The sequence below is a fragment of the Dysidea avara genome, chromosome 5 (assembly GCF_963678975.1).
Source record: "Dysidea avara chromosome 5, odDysAvar1.4, whole genome shotgun sequence".
Lineage (NCBI taxonomy): Eukaryota > Metazoa > Porifera > Demospongiae > Dictyoceratida > Dysideidae > Dysidea > Dysidea avara.
Window position 1 is genome coordinate 16,366,898 of NC_089276.1, and position 24,262 is coordinate 16,391,159.

General features: G+C 39.6%; 1 protein-coding gene across 1 annotated transcript in view; it reads right to left on the reverse strand.

Annotated features, from left to right (window-relative positions):
• Positions 1–24,262, reverse strand: part of LOC136256344 (probable outer membrane protein pmp20) — a 41,930-nt gene that overhangs the window by 10,716 nt on the left and 6,952 nt on the right. The window contains exons 2-3 of the mRNA XM_066049278.1: positions 20,227–22,284; positions 10,042–10,383 (exon numbers count right to left, since the gene is read on the reverse strand). Of these exons, the coding sequence (XP_065905350.1) occupies positions 10,042–10,383; positions 20,227–22,284 (2,400 nt within the window). The remainder of the gene's footprint in view (positions 1–10,041; positions 10,384–20,226; positions 22,285–24,262) is intronic.

Consider the following 24,262-nt stretch of genomic DNA (forward strand, 5'->3'; position numbering starts at 1 on the left):
ATTACGCGATCGATTTTTTATGAATAAAAAACTAATAGTTTTCACGCCTACCAGGCAAACCGCTTAGAGTAGTGAGCTGAAAATCGGTGTGTGGCTGGAATAATTATCATAGAAAGTCCATGCAGTAGTACAGAAGAATCCGATTACAAACCACTAGTTATGATTCCAAAGCCAACTACGTGTAGCATATGCGAGATCGAGATACTCTAATAGAACAGTCACCCTAATAAAGCATTCAGCTATGTTTATAACTTACATTGCAAGTTATTCTGTAGGGAGTTCAGCTACATACAGTTAATCTTATAGACAATTCAACTACAAGCAAGTCACCCTATAGAGAATTCAGCTACAAATATGTTGCTGTAGAGATTCAGAACATTATAAGTCACACTGAAGAGAATTCAGCGATAAACAAGTCACCTTGTAGAGAGTTCAGCTACAACAAGTCACTCTGTAAAGAATTCAGCTACAAACAAATCACTGCGTAAAGGGTTCAGCTACAAAAAAAGCTACCAAGTAGAGAGTTCATCTAGATCAGCTACAAACAAGTCACTTTAAGCAATGTTCAGCTACAAGTAACTCACTCTGTAGAGAGTTCAGCTACAAACAAGTCACTTTGTAGTACAAACAAGTCACCGTGTAGCTGGAGAGTTCAGCAGCCAATCAAAAAACCACTCTGTAAAGAGTTCAGCTATACAAACATGTTATAACTCTATAGAGAAAGTTTTAACTCTATATTGAGATCAGCTAGAAACAATTAGTCATCCAGTAGAGAGATCAGCTACAAGACATCACCTTATAGAGAGTTTAGTTACAAAGAAACCACAATGTAGAGAGTTCAGCTGCAAACATATCACCCTGTAGAGAGTGCAGCTATGAACAGATCACCCTGTAGAGAGTTCAGCTAGAAAAAGTCATCCTGTAGAGAGATCAGCTAGAAGGATCACCTTGTAGAGAGTTCAACTACAAACAAATCACCCTGCAGATAGTTCTGCTACAGACAAGTCACCCTATAGAGAGATCAGCTAGAAGAAGTTACCTTGTACATACAAAGAAACCATCATATAAAGAGTTCAGCTGCAAACAAATGACCCTGTAGAAAGTTCAGCTACAGATCACCCTGTGAGAGATCAGCTAGAAGAAATCACCTTGTAGAGAGTTCAGCCACAAAGAAATCACCATGTAGAGAGTTCAGCTGCAAACAAATCATCTGTAGAGAGTTTAGCCAGAAACAAGTTCACCCTGTAGAGAGATCAGCTAGAAACAAGTCACCCTGTAGAGAGAGCAGCTACAAAGAAACCATCCTGTAGAGAGTTCAATTACAAACAGAAAACCCTATAGAGAGTTCAGCTAGAATCAAGTCACTGTGTAGAGAGATCAGCTAGAAACAAGTCACCGTGTAGAGAGATCAGCTAGAAACAAGTCACCCTGTAGAGAGATTAGCTAGAAACAAGTCACCCTGTAGAGAGATCAGTTACAAAGAAACCATCCTGCAGAGAATTCAATTGCAAACAGAAAACCCTATAGAGAGTTCAGCTAGAATCAAGTCACCGTGTAGAGAGATCAGCTAGAAACAAGTCACCGTGTAGAGAGATCAGCTACAAAGAAACCATCTTGTAGAGAGTTCAATTGCAAACAGAAAACCCTATAGAGAGTTCAGCTAGAATCAAGTCACTGTTTAGAGAGATCAGCTAGAAACAAGTCACCGTGTAGAGAGATTAGCTAGAAACAAGTCACCGTGTAGAGAGATCAGTTACAAAGAAACCATCCTGTAGAGAGTTCAATTGCAAACAGAAAACCCTATAGAGAGTTCAGCTAGAATCAAGTCACCGTGTAGAGAGATCAGCTAGAAACAAGTCACCGTGTAGAGAGATCAGCTAGAGACAAGTCATCCTGTAGAGAGATCAGCTAGAAACAAGTCAGAAGAATCGGATTAAAAACCACTGAGTTATGATTCCAAAGCCAACTACGTGTAGTATATGCGAGATCGAGATACTCTAATAGAACAGTCACCCTAATAAAGCATTCAGCTATGTTTATAACTTACTCCATTATAGAATTATATTACATTGCAAGTTATTTTGTAGGGAGTTCAGCTACATACAGTTAATCGTATAGACAATTCAGCTACAAGCAAGTCACCCTGTAGAGACTTCAGCTACAAATATGTTGCTGTAGAGATTCAGAACATTATAAGTCACACTGAAGAGAATTCAACTATAAACAAGTCACCTTGTAGAGAGTTCAGCTACAACAAGTCACTGCGTAAAGTGTTCAGCTACAAAAAAGCTACCTAGTAGAGAGTTCATCTAGATCAGCTACAAACAAGTTACTTTCTGCAATGTTCAGCTACAAGTAAGTCACTCTGTAGAGAGTTCAGCTACAAACAAGTTACTCTGTAGTACAAACAAGTCACCGTGGAGAGAGAGAGTTCAGCAACCAATCAAAAAACCACCATGTAAAAGAGTTCAGCTATACAAACAAGATATAACTCTATAGAGAGATCAGGTAGACACTTAACAGATCACATTGTAGAGAGTTCAGCTAGAAACAAGTCATCCAGACTAAGTAGAGAGATCAACTAGAAAACATCACCTTGTAGAGAGTTCAAATCACCTTGCAGATAGTTCAGCTACAAACAAATCACCCTATAGAGAGATCAACTAGAAGAAGCCACCTTGTAAAGAGTTTAGCTACAAAGAAACTACCATGTAGAGAATTCAGCTATGAACAGATCATCCTGTCAAGAGTTCAGCTAGAAACAAGTCATCCTGTAGAGAGATCATCTAGAAGAAGTTACCTTGTAGAGAGTTCAGCTACAAAGAAACAACCTTGTAGAAAGTTCAACTGCAAACAAATCAAACTGTACAGAGTTCAGCTACAAACAAATCACCCTGTAGAGAGATCAACTAGAAAACATAACCGTGTAGAGAGTTCAAATCACCTTGCAGATAGTTCAGCTACAAACAAATCACCCTATAGAGAGATCAGCTAGAAGAAACCACCTTGTAAAGAGTTTAGCTACAAAGAAACTACCATGTAGAGAATTCAGCTACAAACAAATCACCCTGTAGAGAGATCAGCTAGAAACAAGTCAACTTGTAGAGAAATCAACTAGAAGAAGTTACCTTGCAGAGAGTTCAGCTGCAAACAAACAAAAATGTAGAGAGTTCAGCCGCAAAAAAAATCACCTGTAGAGAGTTCAGCTACATACAAATCTCCCTGTAGAGAGATCAGCTAGAAGAAGCTACCTTGTAGAGAGTTCAGCTACAAACAAATCAAACTGTAGAGAGTTTAGCTACCAACAAATCACCATGTAGAGAGTTCAGCTAGAAACAAGTTATCCTGTAAAGAGATCAGCTAGAAGAGGTTGCCTTGTAGAGTGTTCAGTTATGAACAAACCATCATGTAGAAAGTTCAGCTGCAAACGAATCACCCTGCAGAGAGTTCAGCTACGAGAAGATCACCCTATAGAGAGTTCAGCTAGAAGAAGTCACCTTGTAGAGAATTCAGCTGCAAAGAAACCACCATGTAGATAGTTCAGCTGTAAACAAATCATCCTGTAGAGAGTTCAGCTACAAACAGATCACCCTGCAGAGAAATCAGCTAGAAACAAGTCATCCTGAAGAGAGACCAGCTAGAACAAGTCACTTTGTATGTAGAAAGTTCAGCTACAAAAAAAATCACCCTGTAGAGAGGTCAACTACAAACAAATCTCCCTGTAGAGAGATCAGCTAGAAGAAGTTACCTTGTAGAGAGTTCAGCTACAAAGAAAACCATCATGTAGAGAGTTCAGCTGCAAACAAATCACCTGTAGTGAGTTCGCTACAAACAAATCACCCTCTAGAAAGATCAGCTAAAAGAAGTTACCCTGTAGAGAGTTCAGTTACAAAGAAACCACCATATAGAGAGTTCAGCTACAAACTAGTGTCCTTGTAGAGACATCAGTTACCTTGTAGAGAGTTCAGCTACAAAGAAACCATCATGTAGAGAGTTCAGCTGCAAACAAATCACCTGTAGAGAGTTCAGCTACAAACAAATCACCCTGTAGAAAGATCAGCTAGAAGAAGTTACCTTGTGGAGAGTTCAGCTACACAGAAACCATCATGTAGGGAGTTCAGCTGCAAACAAATCACCTGTAGAGAGTTCAGCTACAAACAAATCTCTCTGTAGAGAGATCAGCTAGAAGTAGCTACCTTGTAGAGAGTTCAGCTGCAAAGAAACCATCATGTAGAGAGTTCAGCTGCAAACAAATCACCCTCTAGAAAGATCAGCTAAAAGAAGTCACCCTGTAGAGAGTTCAGTTACAAAGAAACCACCATGTAGAGAGTTCAGCTACAAACTAGTGACCTTGTAGAGACATCAGATACCTTGTAGAGAGTTCAGCTACAAAAAAAAATCACCCTGTAGAGAGGTCAGCTACAAACAAATCTCCCTGTAGAGAGATCAACTAGAAGAAGTTACCTTGTAGAGAGTTCAGCTACAAAGAAACCATCATGTAGAGAGTTCAGCTGCAAACAAATCACTTGTAGAGAGTTCAGCTACAAACAAATCTCCCTGTAGAAAGGTCAGCTAGAAGAAGTCACCTTGTAGAGAGTTCAGCTACAAAGAACCATCATGTAGAGAGTTCAGCTGCAAACAAATCACCTGTATAGAGTTCAGCTACAAACAAATCTCCCTGTAGAAAAGTCAGCTAGAAGAAGTCACCTTGTAGAGAGTTCAGCTACAAAGAACCATCATGTAGAGAGTTCAGCTGCGAACAAATCACCTGTATAGAGTTCAGCTGCAAACAAATCTCCCTGTAGAGAGATCAGCTAGAAGAAGTTTCCTTGTAGAGAGTTCAGCTACAACAAATCACCCTGTAGAAAGATCAGCTAGAAGAAGTTACCTTGTGGAGAGTTCAGCTACAAAGAAACTATCATGTAGAGAGTTCAGCTGCAAACAAATCACCTGTAGAGAGTTCAGCTACAAACAAATCTCCCTGTAGAGAGATCAGCTAGAAGAAATTACCTTGTAGAGAGTTCAGTTACAAAGAGACCACCTTGTAGAGAGTTCAGCTGCAAAGAAATCACCCTGTAGAAAATTCAGCCACAAACAAATTGCCCTGTAGAAAGATCAGTTAGAAGAAGTTACCTTGTAGAGAGTTCAGCTACAAAGAAACCATTCTGTAAAGAGCTCAGCTGCAAATAAATCACCTGCAAACAAATCACCTGCACAGAATTCAGCTACAAACAAACCACACTGTAGATAGATCAGCTAGAAGAAGTTACTTGTAGATTGTTCAGCTACAAACAATGCACCCTGTAGCGAGAGCAGCAAGAGGAAGTCACTTTGTAGAGTGTTCAGTTACAAAGAAACCACCATGGAGAGTTCTGTAATAAATATATGTATTATATATATAGTTTGTAAATTTACTGATAAAATCAGAAATATTGAAAGTACATCTGCTTCCTCTTTTCTTCTTACTGTGGAAAAGAAAAAAAGACAGGTTAAAAAAATCCCAAATGGCCGGCTTTGGGGTATACAAATACAAAAAGAAGTGAAATCTAATCTAAAACAGCCAGTTTTTAAAAAAAGTGTGCGGCCCTCAAAAAGGCTATGGTGAAAAAAGATGTGAAATCCAAGGTGGCAGCCAAGAAATGGCTGTGATGGAAGGTTAATGGTAAAAATTTTAATAACGGCAATTTAGGTGAATTTTTTGCCAAGACCAAGCGGCACAAAAATTCACCTGAATTGTTGTCATTAAAATTTTTACCATTAACCTACCATTACAGCCATTTCTTGGCCGCCACCTTGGATTTCACATCTTTTTTCACCATAGCCTTTTTGAGGGCCGCACACTTTTTTTACAGCTGGCTGTTTTGGATTAGATTCTCTTACCAGGAACAGCTCCCTTAGTGAAAATTAATTCTCAATGCCAGTACTGGAGTATTAGGGGTTCCCTTGAACAAGTTGCCCCCAGAGCGGCCCGCCAAAAACAATGTCTCTAATTGGGGGAGCAGGCGTATCCCTTTGATAAACTTGGTAGGGTGTAAACTATCCGGGAAGAGCAGGGGCCAAAAGGGGGCTGACTTCCACTGGGAGACAACTATAGAGTACCTTGTGCCTTAGTTGCCCTGGCATGCTGTAGCAATCGAGGGAGGGGGGCACCACCAATTGTTTTCGGAGCTCCAATCTGACGTAAAGGTATCTACGGCCTATACCCCTGGGGACCAATAACGGGAATCAAAACGTGGCAATTGGGTATTACACCAGTCAGCAAACCGGTCTATTGTATGAGGGCCCCACAGAGCATCTAATTCCTTGAAAACTACCAGGTTCAGCATCCCGTCGTCAAAGTCCACCAACCTACTGAGGTAGTCCGCTATTTGTTTACTTTCCCTAGGGATCCATTCTGGTTCAATCCGGACCCAACTCCTTACCGAAACATTAAAAATTTCCAGGGCTTCTCTCTGTAATATAGGCTTTTTACTTCCATGCAAGATGATTCTTACCACATTTTGGTTATCAGTAATCCAGCGAACTCTTTCATTTTGAAGTTGTGACTCGAAGGACATTAGAACCATTCTAACAGCCCTGAGCTCTCGCCACATAGAGCTCTGATGAGATTCTTCCAGATCTCACTGGCCGGTGGAAATTCGACCCCCATGCTCAACAGTATACCCACCATAACCTGTGTCACTGGCATCTGAATAAACTACTCTCACCGCAGATGGCTTAGGCCAAAGATTCTGCCCATTGAGCTGCTTGACTTGAGCAAGCCAAAATTCTAGCTCCTGTTTAGCCTCATCAGACAGCTGTAATAGCATGCACCATGAACCTCTAGAGTTCAGAATTGTGTAAAGGCTACATGTCATCAATCGGGTGACTGGGCCCAGGGCCAGTGACATTGAGATAATCCTGCCCACCACTCCTGCTAGTACTTTAGCTGGGACAAAGGTTTTCCCTAAGAGGGACTGTAGTAGTTCACACAAGCAAGCCAATTTACTATCTGGGACTGTTAGCTGTCCTAGTCCAAGGTCAATCTCGAAGCCTAGCCAGGTAAGCTTTCTAACTGGTTGCCATTGGGATTTGAATTCATTTACGATAAGGCTGGCTTTAGCCAGGTCCTGTTGTACTTGCCTGCTTGCTTGGGCGGCCAACTCTAAACCGTTTACTGCTAGTATTCCATCATCCAGGTACAGGACCACCCTCAGACCTTGCCCCCTCCAAAACCGGACCAGTGGCCTTAACAGTTTTGTGAAGGCATAGCAAGCAGTAGCCAACCCAAAAGGCAGGACAGTAAAAATGAAATACCTGGGGATCCGGTTAACCGGCCATGAAAAACCTAAGTAGGTCTGATGAGCCTCAAATATGTCCAGGTGATGGTACCCAGATTTCAGATCAAATTTGATTAAGTGATCATCCTTCTCAAACATAAGTGTAGCAATACGCAGGTAGGTCCTCATATTTAAAGTGGTCTTTCCGCAAGAACTGATTTAGGTGCCTAAGATTAAGCACTAGCCTTAGCTTGCCCTCACGGTTGGCCACCACAGACAGGGGACTACACACTATGGGTCTTTGCTCAGTTTCTCGTATGCATCTGTATTTTAACAGCTCTTGGACACTATCATCAACAAAAGTTTGGTTATCTATTGCTGATCTGTGGTTACACTTGTATAGAGGGGATGGCATATATTTTAGCAGTAACTTATACCCATTTTGTATCCAGTTGATGACTGGGCTAGGGGCATGGAGGACCTCCCTCCAAAATTCCAGATTTCTTTTCATCCTACCCTGGACATCCACAATTTGGGCAGGGGTACCACACTCTTCATGTTCCCAGCATTTGCCAAGCTCAAGTGTGACCTGATTGAGTAGGGCATCTGGATCTATGTTATACCCCACTACACAATCTGATGTTACCTTAACAAGGCCATCTACTGACAGGGGCCTGTCTTCACCAGCTTTGTCAGTAACTTCACCAATCAGGTTTGGTGGCTTATCAACACCTTCTTTTTGAGGAGACTTTTGACCTACACACCCTGTCTTGTGACCCCCAGTTAAAAGGTTTACCTCAGCAATTTGCTTATCTGGGTCATCAACACATTTGAATGCACTACTGTTGGTACCAGGTACTGGCCTAGGTACACCGCCATCAGCTGGCACACTTACATCACCGTGCACATTACAAACAGCCAAATCCAACCCACTTACTACAGGCTGGCTCAAAGGATACGGGTGCTGTTTACCCTTAGGGCAAGAGGCTGCCAGGTGTCCCCATCCTGCACAATTATAGCAGGGTCCAATCAGCCCCGTCCTGGTGCCAGACAACTTCGTCCCAGCTCCTTCACTGCTGGTCTGCGGCGCCATGGCCCCTTCTTGTCTGGGCTTCCTCTTAAAGGCGGTCGCTGCCTTCTTCTTCTTGGTCTTCCGTTCCTTGCGAGCTTTGTATAGCTTCTTCTCGTCATCCGAGTCAGAAGCAAGGTCGTCGGCAATGTATTCTTCAATGACACCCCAATCAGAGCGGTCGGCAATCCTGATGTGCTTCTGTCTCACACGAATAGCCTCCTTATCCTGGTCCAACTCTACAACTGTGAGTTTAACAGTTGTCTGGGTCACTTCGTTCGGAGTAGGGATGCGCTCCAAGTGTCGCTTGGCGGCGTCAATTCGGTCGTCCACCGTTTCATTAAAAGTGAACTGGGCCTCATTTCCCTTCTTCTTAAACTGGTACAGCCTTTTGCCCAGCTTCGTCATCATCTCCTGGGAGCAACTGGCTTGATTGGCGGCGACTTCCTCTTGGAGCTGATTAAGCTGGGACGAGAATTTCGCTTCCAGATTGGCGCTCGATGACTCGATGCGGTCCAACAACTTCTTAAATTGATCGTCGTCCATAGTCGCAGCGAGTAACAGAAAGCCCACTTGTACTAACACGTGGCATAGAGTGAACACTAACCCACAAACCTCACTTATAAACCCTATCATCATGTGACAAGGCTCACGTGACCCATAGTATTCATGCGGGAGCTTATTTTCTGTCTAATTCATTGCATTCAATCGACAGAAAATACACGATATAACACTTTTTATTGTTTGTGATTTAATATCGTGCACTACTCCACCTCATTTCAGTACTTTTTATCGATGTACTATGGTCCCTACTCTAGTTGAAGATTCTAATTTTTTGTGTACTTGTTTGTAAATTTTCTTGTAAAATAAAATTATTATGAGTAGTGAACCCATGCATACCACAGCAAAAGAAAAAAATGGTGCTGCACACCCCTGCTACCAATTATCATCTGAAAAGCGAAGTATCCATTATGCTTTGTTGCGAGCTATGTTCAGCCCGTTATACACAGCATTACAGATAGAACTGTTCAAAAAGCACCTCTGCAATCAGAGTAGCCACTATGAAAAATTTGGACCATTTCTGTTATGAAGAGAAGCCATCTTGCACTACCACCAAATCGACATCTTTTGCTGTCAGAAAAGGGACACAAAGGAGGACACTGGTAAGTCCATGAAGAATGCATTCTATGTACTGCAGCATGCCAAAGGCACGTATCTGACTGAAGTGACATCGAACAGTGAAAAAATCAAGCCCATTGCCTTAGCTGTTATTGAAAATTCTGTTTAATGAAATTCCATAGCAACTTGTTGAAAGCATTTTTGGTCGATCTGAAGGTTTTTTTAGACTTAGTTTTACCTGCATCATTGTCATCAGGGAAAAGTGAGGCTGGTTTTTGGGTGATGTTTTTCATGTGCCACACCCAAACCTTTGTGATCCCTACTATACAGTACTATCATACTGTATGATACACAAGACTTCTCCATGAAGGTACGTTTTGTTGTGTAAAATACTTTTATGGTGTATTAGCATTGTGGCAACCACTTTGGGTGATTACCACTATACAATACAATAGTACTGCATGTGTACTGTATGATACAACATATGTAAAAATCATATATACATACATAGTGTATACATATAAACAATTACTGTTACATACATAAAATGGTTAGCTAAGCCTTACAAAGTACCTATTGTATATATGCATGTACCTGATATACGAAGTGTTAATGGTCCACTGGTGTAGTTAACACCACCAATGGTTACAGCACAAGTGATGGTACCAGCATCCTCTGCAGTTAGATCATTACCAGTTACACTTTGTGAAGTCTGGCCAGTAGGAAAACATGTTGGATTACCACTATTATGAGCAGGATGAGTGTAGCATCCTGTAGTGTTCCACTGATAGTTGGTCACTGTAAATGATGACCCATTACTTGATGTCACCACCATACATGTCAGAGTGACACTACTCAATATGGGATAGTCAAATGTGTTAGCATACCCATTAACTGGTGTACCAGCCGGATTACTCATTATAGTGACCAAAAGAGCTGTAAAAAGCACAATAATCATTATTTGTGTGCATACATAAAGCAGGAGATAGCTATAATTCTATGTAGTAAACTACAACAGAACTTGTGGCACATCACATTGTGACCAATAAAAGCAACATGCTATCAAGGCACACGATAGTGTGTCGTGTGGCCAAGTACAGCCAGTGCGGGCACACGACAGACAAGTGTGTATTTTACAGGAACTAAGAAAATGCCGTTTTCACGCATCCGTAGCTTAATAATGGCTGGATGGAAATTAACCAATTTTGCTGTGGAAACTCCCTCGGGATGGGGCACCTCCCATGTCATGTTTGAGCTGAATCCGCCAGGCCATCACTGAGATATGCGCCTTCAAAGTTCGTCTCAGTTTCTTGGTATTTTTTTATCTTCTTCTTTTCGCACCACTTAGAAAAATTGCTATAGCTCGCACATGCTTTAGTCAATTTTCTTCACATTTGGAAGGCTGTAAGAACGTAACTTAGCATGTTTACAGTCCAAATTTTGTACACTTTAGATAAAGAACAAGGGAGATACATGTGCTTTTCGAAAAATTCAATAGCAAATTTTTGTCACGGCCACAGGGTAAACCATTTGAAGGAATGACTTGAAAATCGGTCTGTACATGGAGTAACCATCAAAGTGCAAACCTTTTGTGGCTTGAAAGAAATTGCACTAACAGTCATGGATTCATAACAAAAATGCCAACCATATGTAAAATGTGCACGATCTAGTTTTGTTAATAAAAAAAGATAGAGTAAGCCACCGATGTTCGACCACCATAGGTTCGGATGCAATTTTTCTTTAAACCCGCAAAGAAAATTTATGCTCTTGCTATGCCTTTGGAGAGGGCTAGGCCATAAACTCTTGCATGCAAAATTTCAGACCTGCAGCTTTTTTAGTCTGGCTGCAGGAGCTGTAAAAGTGATCTGTCTGAATGTTCTCATGCAATTCTCAGACAAAAATATGTATTATCGGTCGAGTGGCACTGCTCGTAATGCTTGAAGCTGATCAAGTCTTTCTGTGCTTGATATGAAATAACAACTCTTATACTCTCCAAATATATGCAGATATTTGGCTTAGTCCTTATTAGCTGTGAATTACAAAGCTCCAAAGTTACCTCTGTCGTGCAATCTTAAATTCGGCCACATGTGAAGTTCGTGCAAATCAAATAGTTACCTATATCGAATTCAAAGCTATTTTTTATGAACATTGAGAGCATCAGCTACCGTTCAGTAGTAAATAGATACATGCACGATGGCTGCACCTTGATTTTTAGCCTAGCTACTGTATCCAGCACACATATACACAATCCAAATCCACTTAAATGGGGTTTTTACTAATCCCTGTCTTAAAAATACCAAACTTTTCTCTCCAAAATGTCCAGGACATTAGCCAGATCGAAACACTCTAATAGAACAGTCACCTATTATACAATTGGAGCAGTTAGAAAATCTGAGGGCCACACCCAGGAATATTCACTTCAATAAGACTATTATATGTAAATTTCGTTGATTACAATGCTTAAAACCTGATTACATGTGATAATAAATTAGCTGATCGTTGTAATTATTAGAGTAATTGACTGCTCTATTGAGTATATCGTTCTGGCTAATGTCCTGGACATTTTAAAGAGAAACTTTTGACATTTTTAAGACAGTGGATAGTCAAAATCCCATTTAGTGGATTTGGATTGTGTATATGTGTGCTGGGTGCAGTAGCTAGGCTGCTACTGTCAGAGAAGCCTAAATGCAATGTTGCTATTCGGGCAGAAATCAAGGTGCAGCCATCTTGCATGTATCTATTTACTACTAACGGTAGCTGATTCCCTCAATGTTCATAAAAATAGCTTTGGATTTGATATAGGTAACTATTTGATTTGCACGAGCTTCACATGTGGCTGAATTTAAGATTGCACGACAGAGGTGACTTTGGAGCTTTGTAATTCACAGCCAACAAGGACTAAGCCAAATATCTACATATATTTGGAGAGTATAAGAGTTGCTCTTTCAATCAAGCATAGAAATACTTGATCAGCTTCAAGCATTATGAGCAGTACCACTCGACTGATAGTACACATTTTTGTCCGAGAATTGAGAACATTCGGACAGGTCACTTTTGCAGCTCCTGCAGCCAGACGAAGAAAGCTGCAGGTCTGAAATTTTGCATGCAAGAGTTTATGGCCTAGACCTCTCCAAAGGCATAGCAAGAGCAGAAAATTTCTTTGCGGGTTTAAAGAAAATCACGTCCGAACCTATGGTGGTCGAACATTGGTGGCTTACTCTACTTACCACACCTACTAGACAGACTAGTTAACGGAATCAGCTGAAATCAGGTAGAGAGGTCGATAAATCATTTTAGAGTGAACTTACAGTGGTTTACAAGGAATCAGATTAAAATCCACTGAGCTACACTATGAAAGTGAACTAGGTGTAACAAGTGCGCGATCGAGATACTCTAATAGTGCAGTCACCATAATAGAACATTCAGCTGCGTAATAACTCACTCTATTATAACGTTCAGCTACAATCAAGTCACCATTCAGCTAACAACATAGGGAGCTCAAGTCACCCTTCAACTAGTATCAAATACAAATACTGAGCCCAGTAGAGAGTTCAGTTACAAACAAGTCACCCTCTAGAGAGTCCAACTGCAAACAAGTCACCCTGAAGGCAGTTCAGCAGCAAACAAACCACTCCGTAGAGAGTCTTCAAGTCACCCCATAAAAAGCTCAGTAGAGATCAGCTAGAAACATATCACCCTGTAGAAAGATCAGCTAGAAACAAGTTACCCTGCACTCAAATAGGTAGCCCCACTCCACACTATTTAAGTTACGTATATGGCTCCATACTAATAAGTATGACAGGCTTCCTTAAAAAGCACCTCGATAGCCATGATATGTGTTCATAGTCTCATTTTGTAATTGTATGTACATTTTGACCCAAGACAAGTCTGTGGTTTCTCAAAAATGAACACTTTATCAATGGTCCGTAGAAGAGTTACATAGTATACAGTAAATGCATTACTTATACCAAATGTTTTTATTTTTATATTACAAACACTTGCTTGTACCTCAATAGTTACTAAATAGTTTTTCAAAGTATTTTGCATTCATTCTTTGAAGATCAGTACAGGCAGCAAACGGTAAATACACATGAAAATGTGGTCAACATGTTTACCTCCTGCGTGAGTATGTATGTGCACGAATTCATGACTTGATCTTCAAAGTGGTCATGAATGTAAAGTAATTTAGTAATTAATTTCACACATTGAGGTACAAGTAATGCATGTATACGGTAAAATCCCTCCATGCCTAGGACCATAATAAAGTGCTCATAATTATCACAGAAGCCACAAAAGTATCTTGGTTCAAATGTATGTGCACCACTAGAGTGGGAGTATAGCAGGCATCCTGGTTATCAAGGTGTCCAGGTATCCCTTTGAGGAGGTCTGTCATACCTAATAGTATGGAGCCATGTATGCAACTTGAATAAAGTGGAGTGGGGCTGCATATGTGAGTGTACTATGGTGGTAATTAAGGTATTTCTGAAGAGACGGTACAACATTCACGTGTTTATGGATGCATGGTGATCTCATTTAAAGTCCACCTGTAACTATTTTTAGATTTGCTAGAAAGAGTTGATATTTTGGTGCTATACATTAATATCCAATTAAAGAAGTATAAATTAGCTGCAGCACATGGGTGGTCTTTCAATACAGGTGGTCACTAGTACAGGTTGCACTGTACCTAGACACCTTCACTCTGTAAGATAAACTTGGCATGACCTTGTTGCAAGTGGTTATTGGAGGTGTATACTCCCACACAGCAATAATAGACTACAAAATTCCATAGCATAACACAACATAATTCATTATATTTCTTGAGCTCGTTGTGGTCCCACCACAAAAAATTTTATCAAACATGGACCATGACCCAATCATTATTCACAAAAAATCAAAGAATTTCAAGCAGCATTTTTCAAAATAATATAAAGAATAACAAAATCAAGAGTACACAATACCTGTGTGGCGCTTAATTGGCTAGGCCATTATAGCGCTGTAAACATATTTACTGCTTTAGTTTATTCATGGCTAGTATAGTAAGTACTTTATAGTGCACTCAAGCTTCATTATTACCTGTTCAGCTCTCATTTGGGTTTCCTGTGTTTAATTGCATACCCACAATCGAAGCGATCTGCATGCTTGTGTCAATACACTTACGTTCGGCCTCTTAGCAGCACCTTGTCATTGCTCTTACGATGTTATCCACAATCGAAATTCACATGGTCCCACATAAATACACTCGCAAAGCATTCCTGCAGTTTTCCCACACTTGCAGGTGAGTCACCCAAATGGGATATTTAGTTGCAACATGGGCACTTGTGATTTGCCTGAAATATACACACAAGCACGAGGGCGCATCACTTGTGACAACTGCTACTTATGAACCACTTATATAAACCCCTCAGTCATCAGAAATTTACTGTTGATAAACCCCGCAGCTTCGTCTCTGGGTTTATAATAAATTTCCTTTGACTTTGAAGTTGGGTGTATATTACATATACTGTGCCACTTCAGCATGGTATTCAAAGGTGCCACTTGAGATTTAATTTACATACTGTCTAGGCAATATCATGGGAACGTCAAGTGTGCATTGTGTTGATTCCCAACCAGTTCAAAAATACGATATGCTTTGACTCAATACATTGAGCAACATGGGGCAAATAATTGTGGGTTTGAGAGCTGGGCTCAGTGTAGTTGTTAAGTTTCAATTAGTTGATAGTTACTATGAACAAAGGATGATCAGTAAAATAATCATTTCGGCAATGCGTGGATGCATATTTCTACCCACCACGTGTCAGTCATTGAGCAGACCATGGAATAACACAAAGAGGAAAACTAGATTTAAATAGGTGAGTCCTAAGTGCTTACTGTACCAATAGCCACAATAATAGGCTTAATGTAGTACAAAATGGTAAAACTACAAATCTCAATCCCACAATCATAATTTTTCTGGCATTGCATGTAAAGCATAATGGCATATTATGAATAACGTACTAAAGGCTATAGCCCACGCCATTAAAACCACTATTGATCATGACAGGGTGAGTGGACATTAGTTCTTTCACCTATCAGGAGAGTGATATATATCAAGACTCACGGTAGTGAGTCGCGCGGCCAGTAAAGCAGAAATGCGCGCCGCAGACAATAAATGACGCGACCACTACGTGAGGATTTTACAAGAACGAACGTTGTCAAATTCGGCCTTCACCCGTCACTTATGCTATCCCTCTGAAACTCTGGAGTTGAACTCATCGTGTCACTAGTAACTACCACACAAGCAGTGAAGCAAATCCATGCCGATTGTTTCGTGATCGAGGTTGCCGACATCAAAGGGGAAGTTTCATTTTTTTATTTATTTTTTATTTATTGCATGCGGTTAGACGCAACCGTAGGTGTATGCCTTGCGTTCCTTTGTGCATTCCGAACATTCATCGCCCTGTTATCGCTTCAGTATTCACTCAATCACCTCAAGATTCACATCATCGATTTCACCATACATGATTACCCTACAGTCGTGATTTCAGCACCAAACGAAGTTTCAGTCGACCTCAGTCGACCTAGAGGCCAAATACAAATCCCAGATTGTTGTTTTCCGCTTGGCATGTAGGGCAATGTGTCTTTAAACTGTTCTGAAAGTTTCGTTCAGATTGAAACGTTTGTTTTCGAGAATGGCTAGTTTGAAATTTGAATTTAGTCGCCCCCACGTCATTTGCTCTCTAAGAATTTTACTCGGAATTTAAAGAATGACGCAGAGCACAACTGCGGTCACTGGGTATTGATGAACTGGCGCTCTATGTAGTTAATCAGTACATATAGCCACCAAGAAGTGTGCTGCCATAGATATAATCTATGGTGCCGCATACCATCCTTCGTTTTGAAATTAGTCGCCCCCACATAATTTGTCCTCTAAGGGCGCGGCTTAAAGAATGACACAAGAGTACAACTGCGGTTACCAGTTGTTGACACAAGCTGTGAGTAATTAGCACATGTAGCTAGCTTAAAAGGAAGTGTGCAAAATCGCCTAATACAATTGTCACCATGCATTATTGCATTTTATAGCACCCCCACACAAAATTACACATGTAATTACAACATACAGAGGAGACACATGAATACCAAACACTTTTCACAACAATAATGTAAGAATTGTACAATAATGACTGTAATATAACTGCTATGCAAATGTTTTCCAGTGGCCCGCCATGGTAGCAAGTCTCACATGACGGCATGTATATTCATCCAAACACAATGGGAGTAACGAGTAAGTATGATGACAACAAGTTGGTATGACTCCATTTGTAGAATCCAGATGAGTGGGTGTGGCTCCAATATGTCTAAACAGTTAACAAACATTCCTGTTATAAATACGTGCTAGAGTTGCAATATAATAGTATAGTATTTAAAAATGCAATAATACATAGTCTCCATTGCATCACTATCAAACGACACTAAGTGGAGGATATTGTTGCATCTCTAGTATGTACACCCTATCAGTACAACCTATCTTAATGGCCACTAGTATAGAAAGACAAACACTCTTGAAAAGCCAATTCCAATTGAGAATTTATACACTGTTACCTGCTGAATGAGTGAAGGTGGCAATAAACAAGTTCCACCGTAATTTATACATGTGATCTGATCCTGTATGTTCTGTCAGTGGATGAGATCCACTTGGCCAGGACAAAATGTGACTCAAGTGCCCTGGATGATCCATACTCAACCAACTTATGACCCAGTGGCACAATGGAACTGACTATTTATAGAGAATACAATTATATTTATTTCTAAGATGTGTGGACACATTACAACACATTACATGTACATACAAGACATGCTACGTACTGTTTTAGCATTTCAAGTCACCACATTATACACGTACCAGTCAACAATGCTTCATAGTGCCCATCAGTAAACCTGAAGAAAAGTTACGAAAAATAAAAACTCACATAAGTACAATGAAACCTCATTAATATGGCAGGCTGTGGGACCAAAAAATTTGGCCTGAATAACAAGGTGGCCTTATTAATGAGGTCATAAGTAATGCTTAGCTATATTTGGGACCTACTAGAGGTGGCCAATATAATGAGGTGGTCTTATTAAAGAGGTGGCCACTAAGTGAGGTTTCACTGTACATATAGTTCACAATATTGTGAACAATATTAATGGTTAACAATATACACTGAAACTTGCAGGTCACTTCTTGTGGAAGATTGCTCTCTACACAAAATGACACATTCAGAGATTGTATTTAGATGGATGATACAGTAACGCATTGTGGCTTCAATACTCGTGATGTCTCACTGCTAGGCAGCAACCATATACACGGCACTGCCACATCGCACTTGCTCGCACACACAATTTTGCTAAAGATTTTACAAATTGATAATTAAGGGGTGTGGCAACTAGCTGTTTCGCTCGCAAGACTGTGTGGCAGCTGTTTCCCTTCTGTACAAGTGGCCACCAAGACAGGTCCACTGTGGATGAAAGCCAGGCATTAGATATTTGGTATTTCATGTGTTGAAGACATTCCAGGGCTTCTGGTAGTCTCAAATCTCACCACAGTTTAACTCAGGCAGTGTTGTGGTCACCACTAAACTACTGGAATGCTGTGTTATGTTCATCTTATGCTTGGCTACTATATTGTAGAGCTGAAATGGATACTCTGAAAAATATATCCTATGGATAATGACTTCATCACTTTCTTCATCAGGAGCTTATAAGGACCAATAGTGAAACTTTTTACACTTGGGGCTGACAGTCAACTGCCTATGTCTGAAGCAGTGCTTTTGGTGCTCTAACAGATTGGCTGCCCCCTTGCTGCCAGCACTCACTGTCTCATATGCTGTCATACACTAAATCCATCTCTATAGCCAGTTAGAACAGCATGCTTCTTACCTTTTTAAGGCCGCATAATGCAGCCACCTCTTTAAAAGGCAAGGTTAGAAAATTTTGTCCTTACGGCCTGAATAATGACCAGTTTTCACTGTACTATTAGTGATTAGTGATCATGGGGGATTATTTATTAAGATACTAAGATATAAAAATGCTACAACCTCTAAATATAGCAGTAAATGTTTTACCCTGGTCCAATGTCTCATAATAATCGTGACTTCGTGAGAGACTCTACTGTGACAAATACATGTTTATCATGATATGTGCTAATCGCCTTTTTACAATTAAGTTTTACAACACAAATACATGTATAGTTAAACTCACTAATTGCGACTAAATCCCTTCAACACGAAAAGACAAGTAATGAGACAACCTTGGAGACAACAGCCACACAAGCCTATTCTGGTGCGTTTATTTAGTAGTAATATAAATTTTAAAGTCGTTTATTTACAGCAGGACATAATTACGCGCCCCTCTATTGTCTCTGTACATACTTGCCTTTTCTTTACTATTCTCATTTCATTTCACAAGATCTCTTGGCAGGGGCGTAGCTTCTTCACTTGAATTAGTCAATGCTTGAAGTAGATCAATTGTAAAGTCTGTAAGTAGCTAGTAATTTAAACTATACAATCCGATGCTAAGCAGAAGTTGTAACTATGCTAAATATTGATTGCTGTGTTACAGCTGTTTTGTGACTGCTCTAATAGAGTATCTTGATTGTTTCAATGCAGTACAAGATGAAAGGCACAGTGTTGTTAAGGGTTTACTAGTTAAAATGGGTGTTAGTTGATTGCAGTTGCATGCCACTAACAGGGCCATCCAGAGAAATTAGAGGGCCCAGGGAAAAGAGTTAAAGAGGGGCCCAGGGGCAAGGAAGGGTCTAGATCCTGACTGCTCTATTAGAGTATATCAATCTTTCTTTAAACAGGTATTCAAGTGGCCCCTTTCGGGCTGTGGTAGGGGGCAAAATACCCCAGTTACCCCCAATGTGGGCGGCCCTGGCCACTAAAATTACAGTTATATTTTAATATTCTGACACTGTAATGTGGGGTTTCTGTCAAAACCATGGAAACTCACCTACTGTTATCAACAGTGCATTGTTTATTCTAACAAAAAGTATTGAAATCCCATCCAAAAACAGCTTATAGCTGTAAAAAAAGTGCGCGTCCAAGTAAAGCAGAGTTAACTGCGACAAAAAGTAATGATATCATAATGCGGCCATGTGCGAGGTGTGCAAGTTGTAAAATTAATATTAACTAATCAGATAATGCAATGTTATTGTTAAAGTGTTAATGAGAACTATGTGATGTTGCTAGTTTTTAAGTGTATGAGCATCTTCATAAATGCCACATAAATTTAATTCTCAATAAAGCAATGTGTATAGATTCTCTGTTAATAATAAATAGTTTGAGTTTGGCCGCCTTTCCTGTATACAGCAATGCTACGAACAAAGGAAAGGTGGCCAAACTCAAACTATTTATTACTAACAGAGAATCTATACACATTGCTTTATTGAGAATTAAATTTATGTGGCATTTATGAAGATGCTCACACACTTAAAAACTAGCAGCATCACATAGTTCTCATTAACACTTTAACAATAACATTGTATTATCTGATTAGCTAATATTAATTTTACAACTTGCACACCTCGCACATGGCCGCATTATGATATCATTACTTTTTGTCGCAGTTAACTCTGCTTTACTTGGACGCGCACTTTTTTTTACAGCTATAAGCTGTTTTGGATGGGATCACTTATACATGACTGCATCGGGTTTTTGATTATATATGCACCCTTAGCCCTCGGGTCTATGGCCCCCATGCTTTAGGTGTGTATATCAGCAAATCCCTCACAGTCGTGGTATAACTATTACATGTACTCACAAGTGTATTTCTCAGTTGAGACATCACAGTTACTATCAATGTGTAGATCTTCTCCATCTTCAGCATTATTATTAACAAGTACCTTATACAAATTTTCTACAAATCTCAAAGATGAGTCACCATCACAGTACACTGCTGAGCCAGTTTGTGCACTGTTACTCTGGAATATTACTGGAGCATTAAAAAGGATATCAGAATTACTGATATATACAGCTCCTCCTTCTCTGGTAGCAGTATTGTCCACAAATGTTACTTTGGTACTTCCATTAAATGACATATACAAACTTCCATGTGTATATATAGCACCTCCTACACTGGCTGTGTTTCTAGCAAATGTAGCTTCCGAGTTGTCACTAAATAGAATAGTAGCAGACTCTGCTACGTGTACAACACCTCCATAAGTAGCATGATTGTCACTAAATGTTACTATAGAGTTTTCATAGCATGATATAACAGTGTTTGAACTATGCCTTGTGAAAATAGCACCACCCGTTATAGCATTATTATTTGTAAAGTTTATTACTGCATTTCCGCCAAATGATATATCAGAACTTGGGGTTGTATGTATAGCACCTCCTTCACGTCCAGCATTGCTATCAAATATCACTGATGATTCTCCATTTATAATGAGATCAGAATGACCATCATCTAAAAGTATTGCACCTGCATAGCTGCTCCCTATATTATTACAAAATGTTACTATTGAGTTATTATTTATAGAAATGTCAGAATCATATGATGAACGTATGGCTGGTCCTGCAGTACCCATATTGTTATTAAATTCAGTTACACTATTTCCTTCAAATAACATATTAGAGTAGGTTACTATTTCTACAGCTCCTCCTCTCCAACTTGCTACACTACTATTAAATCTCACAAATGAGTTTCCAGCAAAACTGATATCAGAATGGCTATATGCAATTATAGCACCTCCATTATGTCCTGCACTGTTGCTGCTAAATGTTACCAATGAATTGTCAGTAAACGATATATAAACATGTCCTGTTGCGTATATAGCACCTCCACGTCCAATGGATCTTGCTGGTAGTCCAACACTGTTATTGCTAAAAGTTACCAATGAGTTATTAGCAAATTTAATTAATGATCCACTTTGGGAAAAAATCCCTCCACCCTCATTACCAGCATAATTGTTTTCAAATAGTACAGAAGAATTTAAACCAAAGGTCATGTTAGAATTTTGAAGGTAAACAGCTCCACCACTAACAGTAGCTGAATTGACAAAGAAATGGACACTGGAGTCATCTAATTCTATTATGGAATTAGTACTGAAGATTCCTCCCCCAGAGCTTGCTGTGTTTTGCCTGATTACTACATTCCCCAAAACATGCATATAAACATTTGAAAGGAAAACTGGCACTCCTTGGTTGCTGATAAACTCAGAATCTTGCAGCAACAGACTATGATGTACATTACTGGATAGGCTACTGATGTAAACCACACTTCCTGCTGGTCCATTTGAGGTGAAGCAGCAGTTGTTAATTCTTAACACTGGTGGAGGATTAGCCACATTGTCAGATGAGTAGTGTATGGCAGCTCCGTGACCACTGGAGTTGTTATGTGTAAATTGACAATTTTTAATGTCCATATCTTCAAACATTTCTGATATTACTACAGCTTGTCTGGTTGAATTATGGAAAAAGCAATTCTGGATTGTAACATTTGATGAGTTGTGAAACTGTAGTCCTCCACATCCTTGCCATACAATCCCTTCAATTGTAACATTACTGCAAGTGTCAAAACGTAAGTTTACAACATTAGCACAAAGTACTGAAGCAATAGTTTGTCCTTTTATCACGATATTATTGGCATTTACTATAGTGATGTTTGAAGTCAGCACAACGGAAGTCTCTATATTAATAACCACATTATTGGTAACATTTATCAGGGCATCTTCAAAAGAACGAAATGTACAGTTGCCAGTTACACAACATGAAAGCTGATCTTCGTCATTCCCACTTCCTGGATCACTTGTTGCATCATCATAGTTGCTGACTATATAAACACAAGGATCAGTAGCACTTTTGACCTGTTCAATACCTTGTATGAAGAAAAGTAAAAGGAAAAATCCAAATAAAATTGTGAAAATATATATGTATAAGCATTTATGTAATAGTTTTCATAACAAGACACAACTAATTTGTTTGACATAAAGCATAATACAAACCTGTGCCAAAAACAGCCCAGCTGTAAAAAAGGAGAGGCCAAGAATGCACAAGTACATGTTCATGGAGTAACCAAAAGACATGATATCAAAATCTGGCCAAGAAAGCATTTACAGTATAGGCACTTTTGTGCATTCATTTTATATATGCTTCACATTATCACATCCAGCTAGCTGTACATGTGTGCTTGCAATATAAACAATACTACTGAGATGATAAAAGATATTACACTGCATTGTTACCAAAATTAATTAACTAAACATTTACAATTGGTTTCTACTTGGCCATCTTTTTATACAGTGCAAAAAGATGTATGCATGCATAATAACAGCTTCAGCAACAGATTAGCTAGCTAAATTAGTAGCACAAGCTTCCAAGTTCAGTGTTTAGAAGCACTACTAAAAGTGACTTGCAAAGAGAAAATTCATTCAAACTGAAAATAATGTTCAAATTCCTGCAAGGACTCACGTGATGTCTCGCGTGGTGTTTCACCGTATAAGAACCGGCAAAGTCGAGGCTACAGTCTTAATAACTGTTCTTGCTGAAGCAGTGGGTTGGTGATATAACTAGTCTAGTCAAAATCTGTGCGTGGAAAGTGGAGCCGAATCAGCTGCGAGTTGTTGCTGAATGTATGCCTCGGAATGGACATGAAGCCTGACGGCACTGAGTGCATCACACTATTCTCCCAGCAAAATGCCGGGTAAGTTCGTGTATAGCCAAGTCATTGTAAACGGCTATATAACTACCGTCGCAATTTTAGACAGGAATCTCCCATGCCATAGTGGCTTCCTGGGATTATATACTATGCTTGTGTAGGCCAGAGCCTCGTAGCTGGCTTGTTCTAGCTGTGTGGGTCAGACCGCAAACAAGTTGAGCTGAACCCTGAGAAAACAGCTAAAAATGAAAGAGGATATTTTCTCAACATTTCAACCAACTAAGATGGTTGGTGATGACAGCAAAGATGTCTAGAGCAAACAAGTGCTTCCACCAACAGTTCAGGAAAAATCAATAAGCTATATACTTTTATGGCTTCCTATAATGTATGGTGAAAGCTTTGGCTATAAATAATGTGTCAGGCATTTGAATGATTAGCGGGTAAGTCAATACTACAAATGAGTTAATATTTTTGAGGGCTCAACTCAATGCGTACATACAGTAGGCCGTAATTACTATGCATCGATTGATTGATGTGATAATAATATGTGACCAAATTTAGGAAAATCACCCATATGGGTGCATTTGACACTTACATTATTTAATGATCCAATCACAAACTTTATAGTGAAAATCTACTTGTTAATGGTTGTAACCCATTCTCAATACCTTAAATTACAAGAAAATGCTTGAAATATTTTTAAAACTGTGCCCTGCTCTTATTAGCAACCCACTAAACATGAAAATTCTATTTATTTCATACACGCCCATAAGGATGATTTACCTAAATTCAGCCACATATAAACAGATCTGAGACAACCACGGACCCTACTATATAGTAACTGGGCAGATATATAGAGTTATGTATACTCTGATAATAACATGCTAGCTTAGGCCCGCAAGGTACAGGCTTAATCTACTTATCCCAGTAGATGCACATGCATATTATATATAATGCACATATCAATGTATTGCCCTACTAACAAACACTTAATTCCACTATTATGATTATTGTTAAAGTGAGCATCCCACATAGCCATTCCCAAGATGTATTCAGCATACTGCAGCAGTTGATGACCAATTTTGGAATATATTACTTGACTTGTTTTGTGGTTCTCATCTACATTGTTGACATAACAATTTTTGTTGCTAGGAGACATATAAACTAGGAGGGACTAATAGTTATAGCATAATGGTAA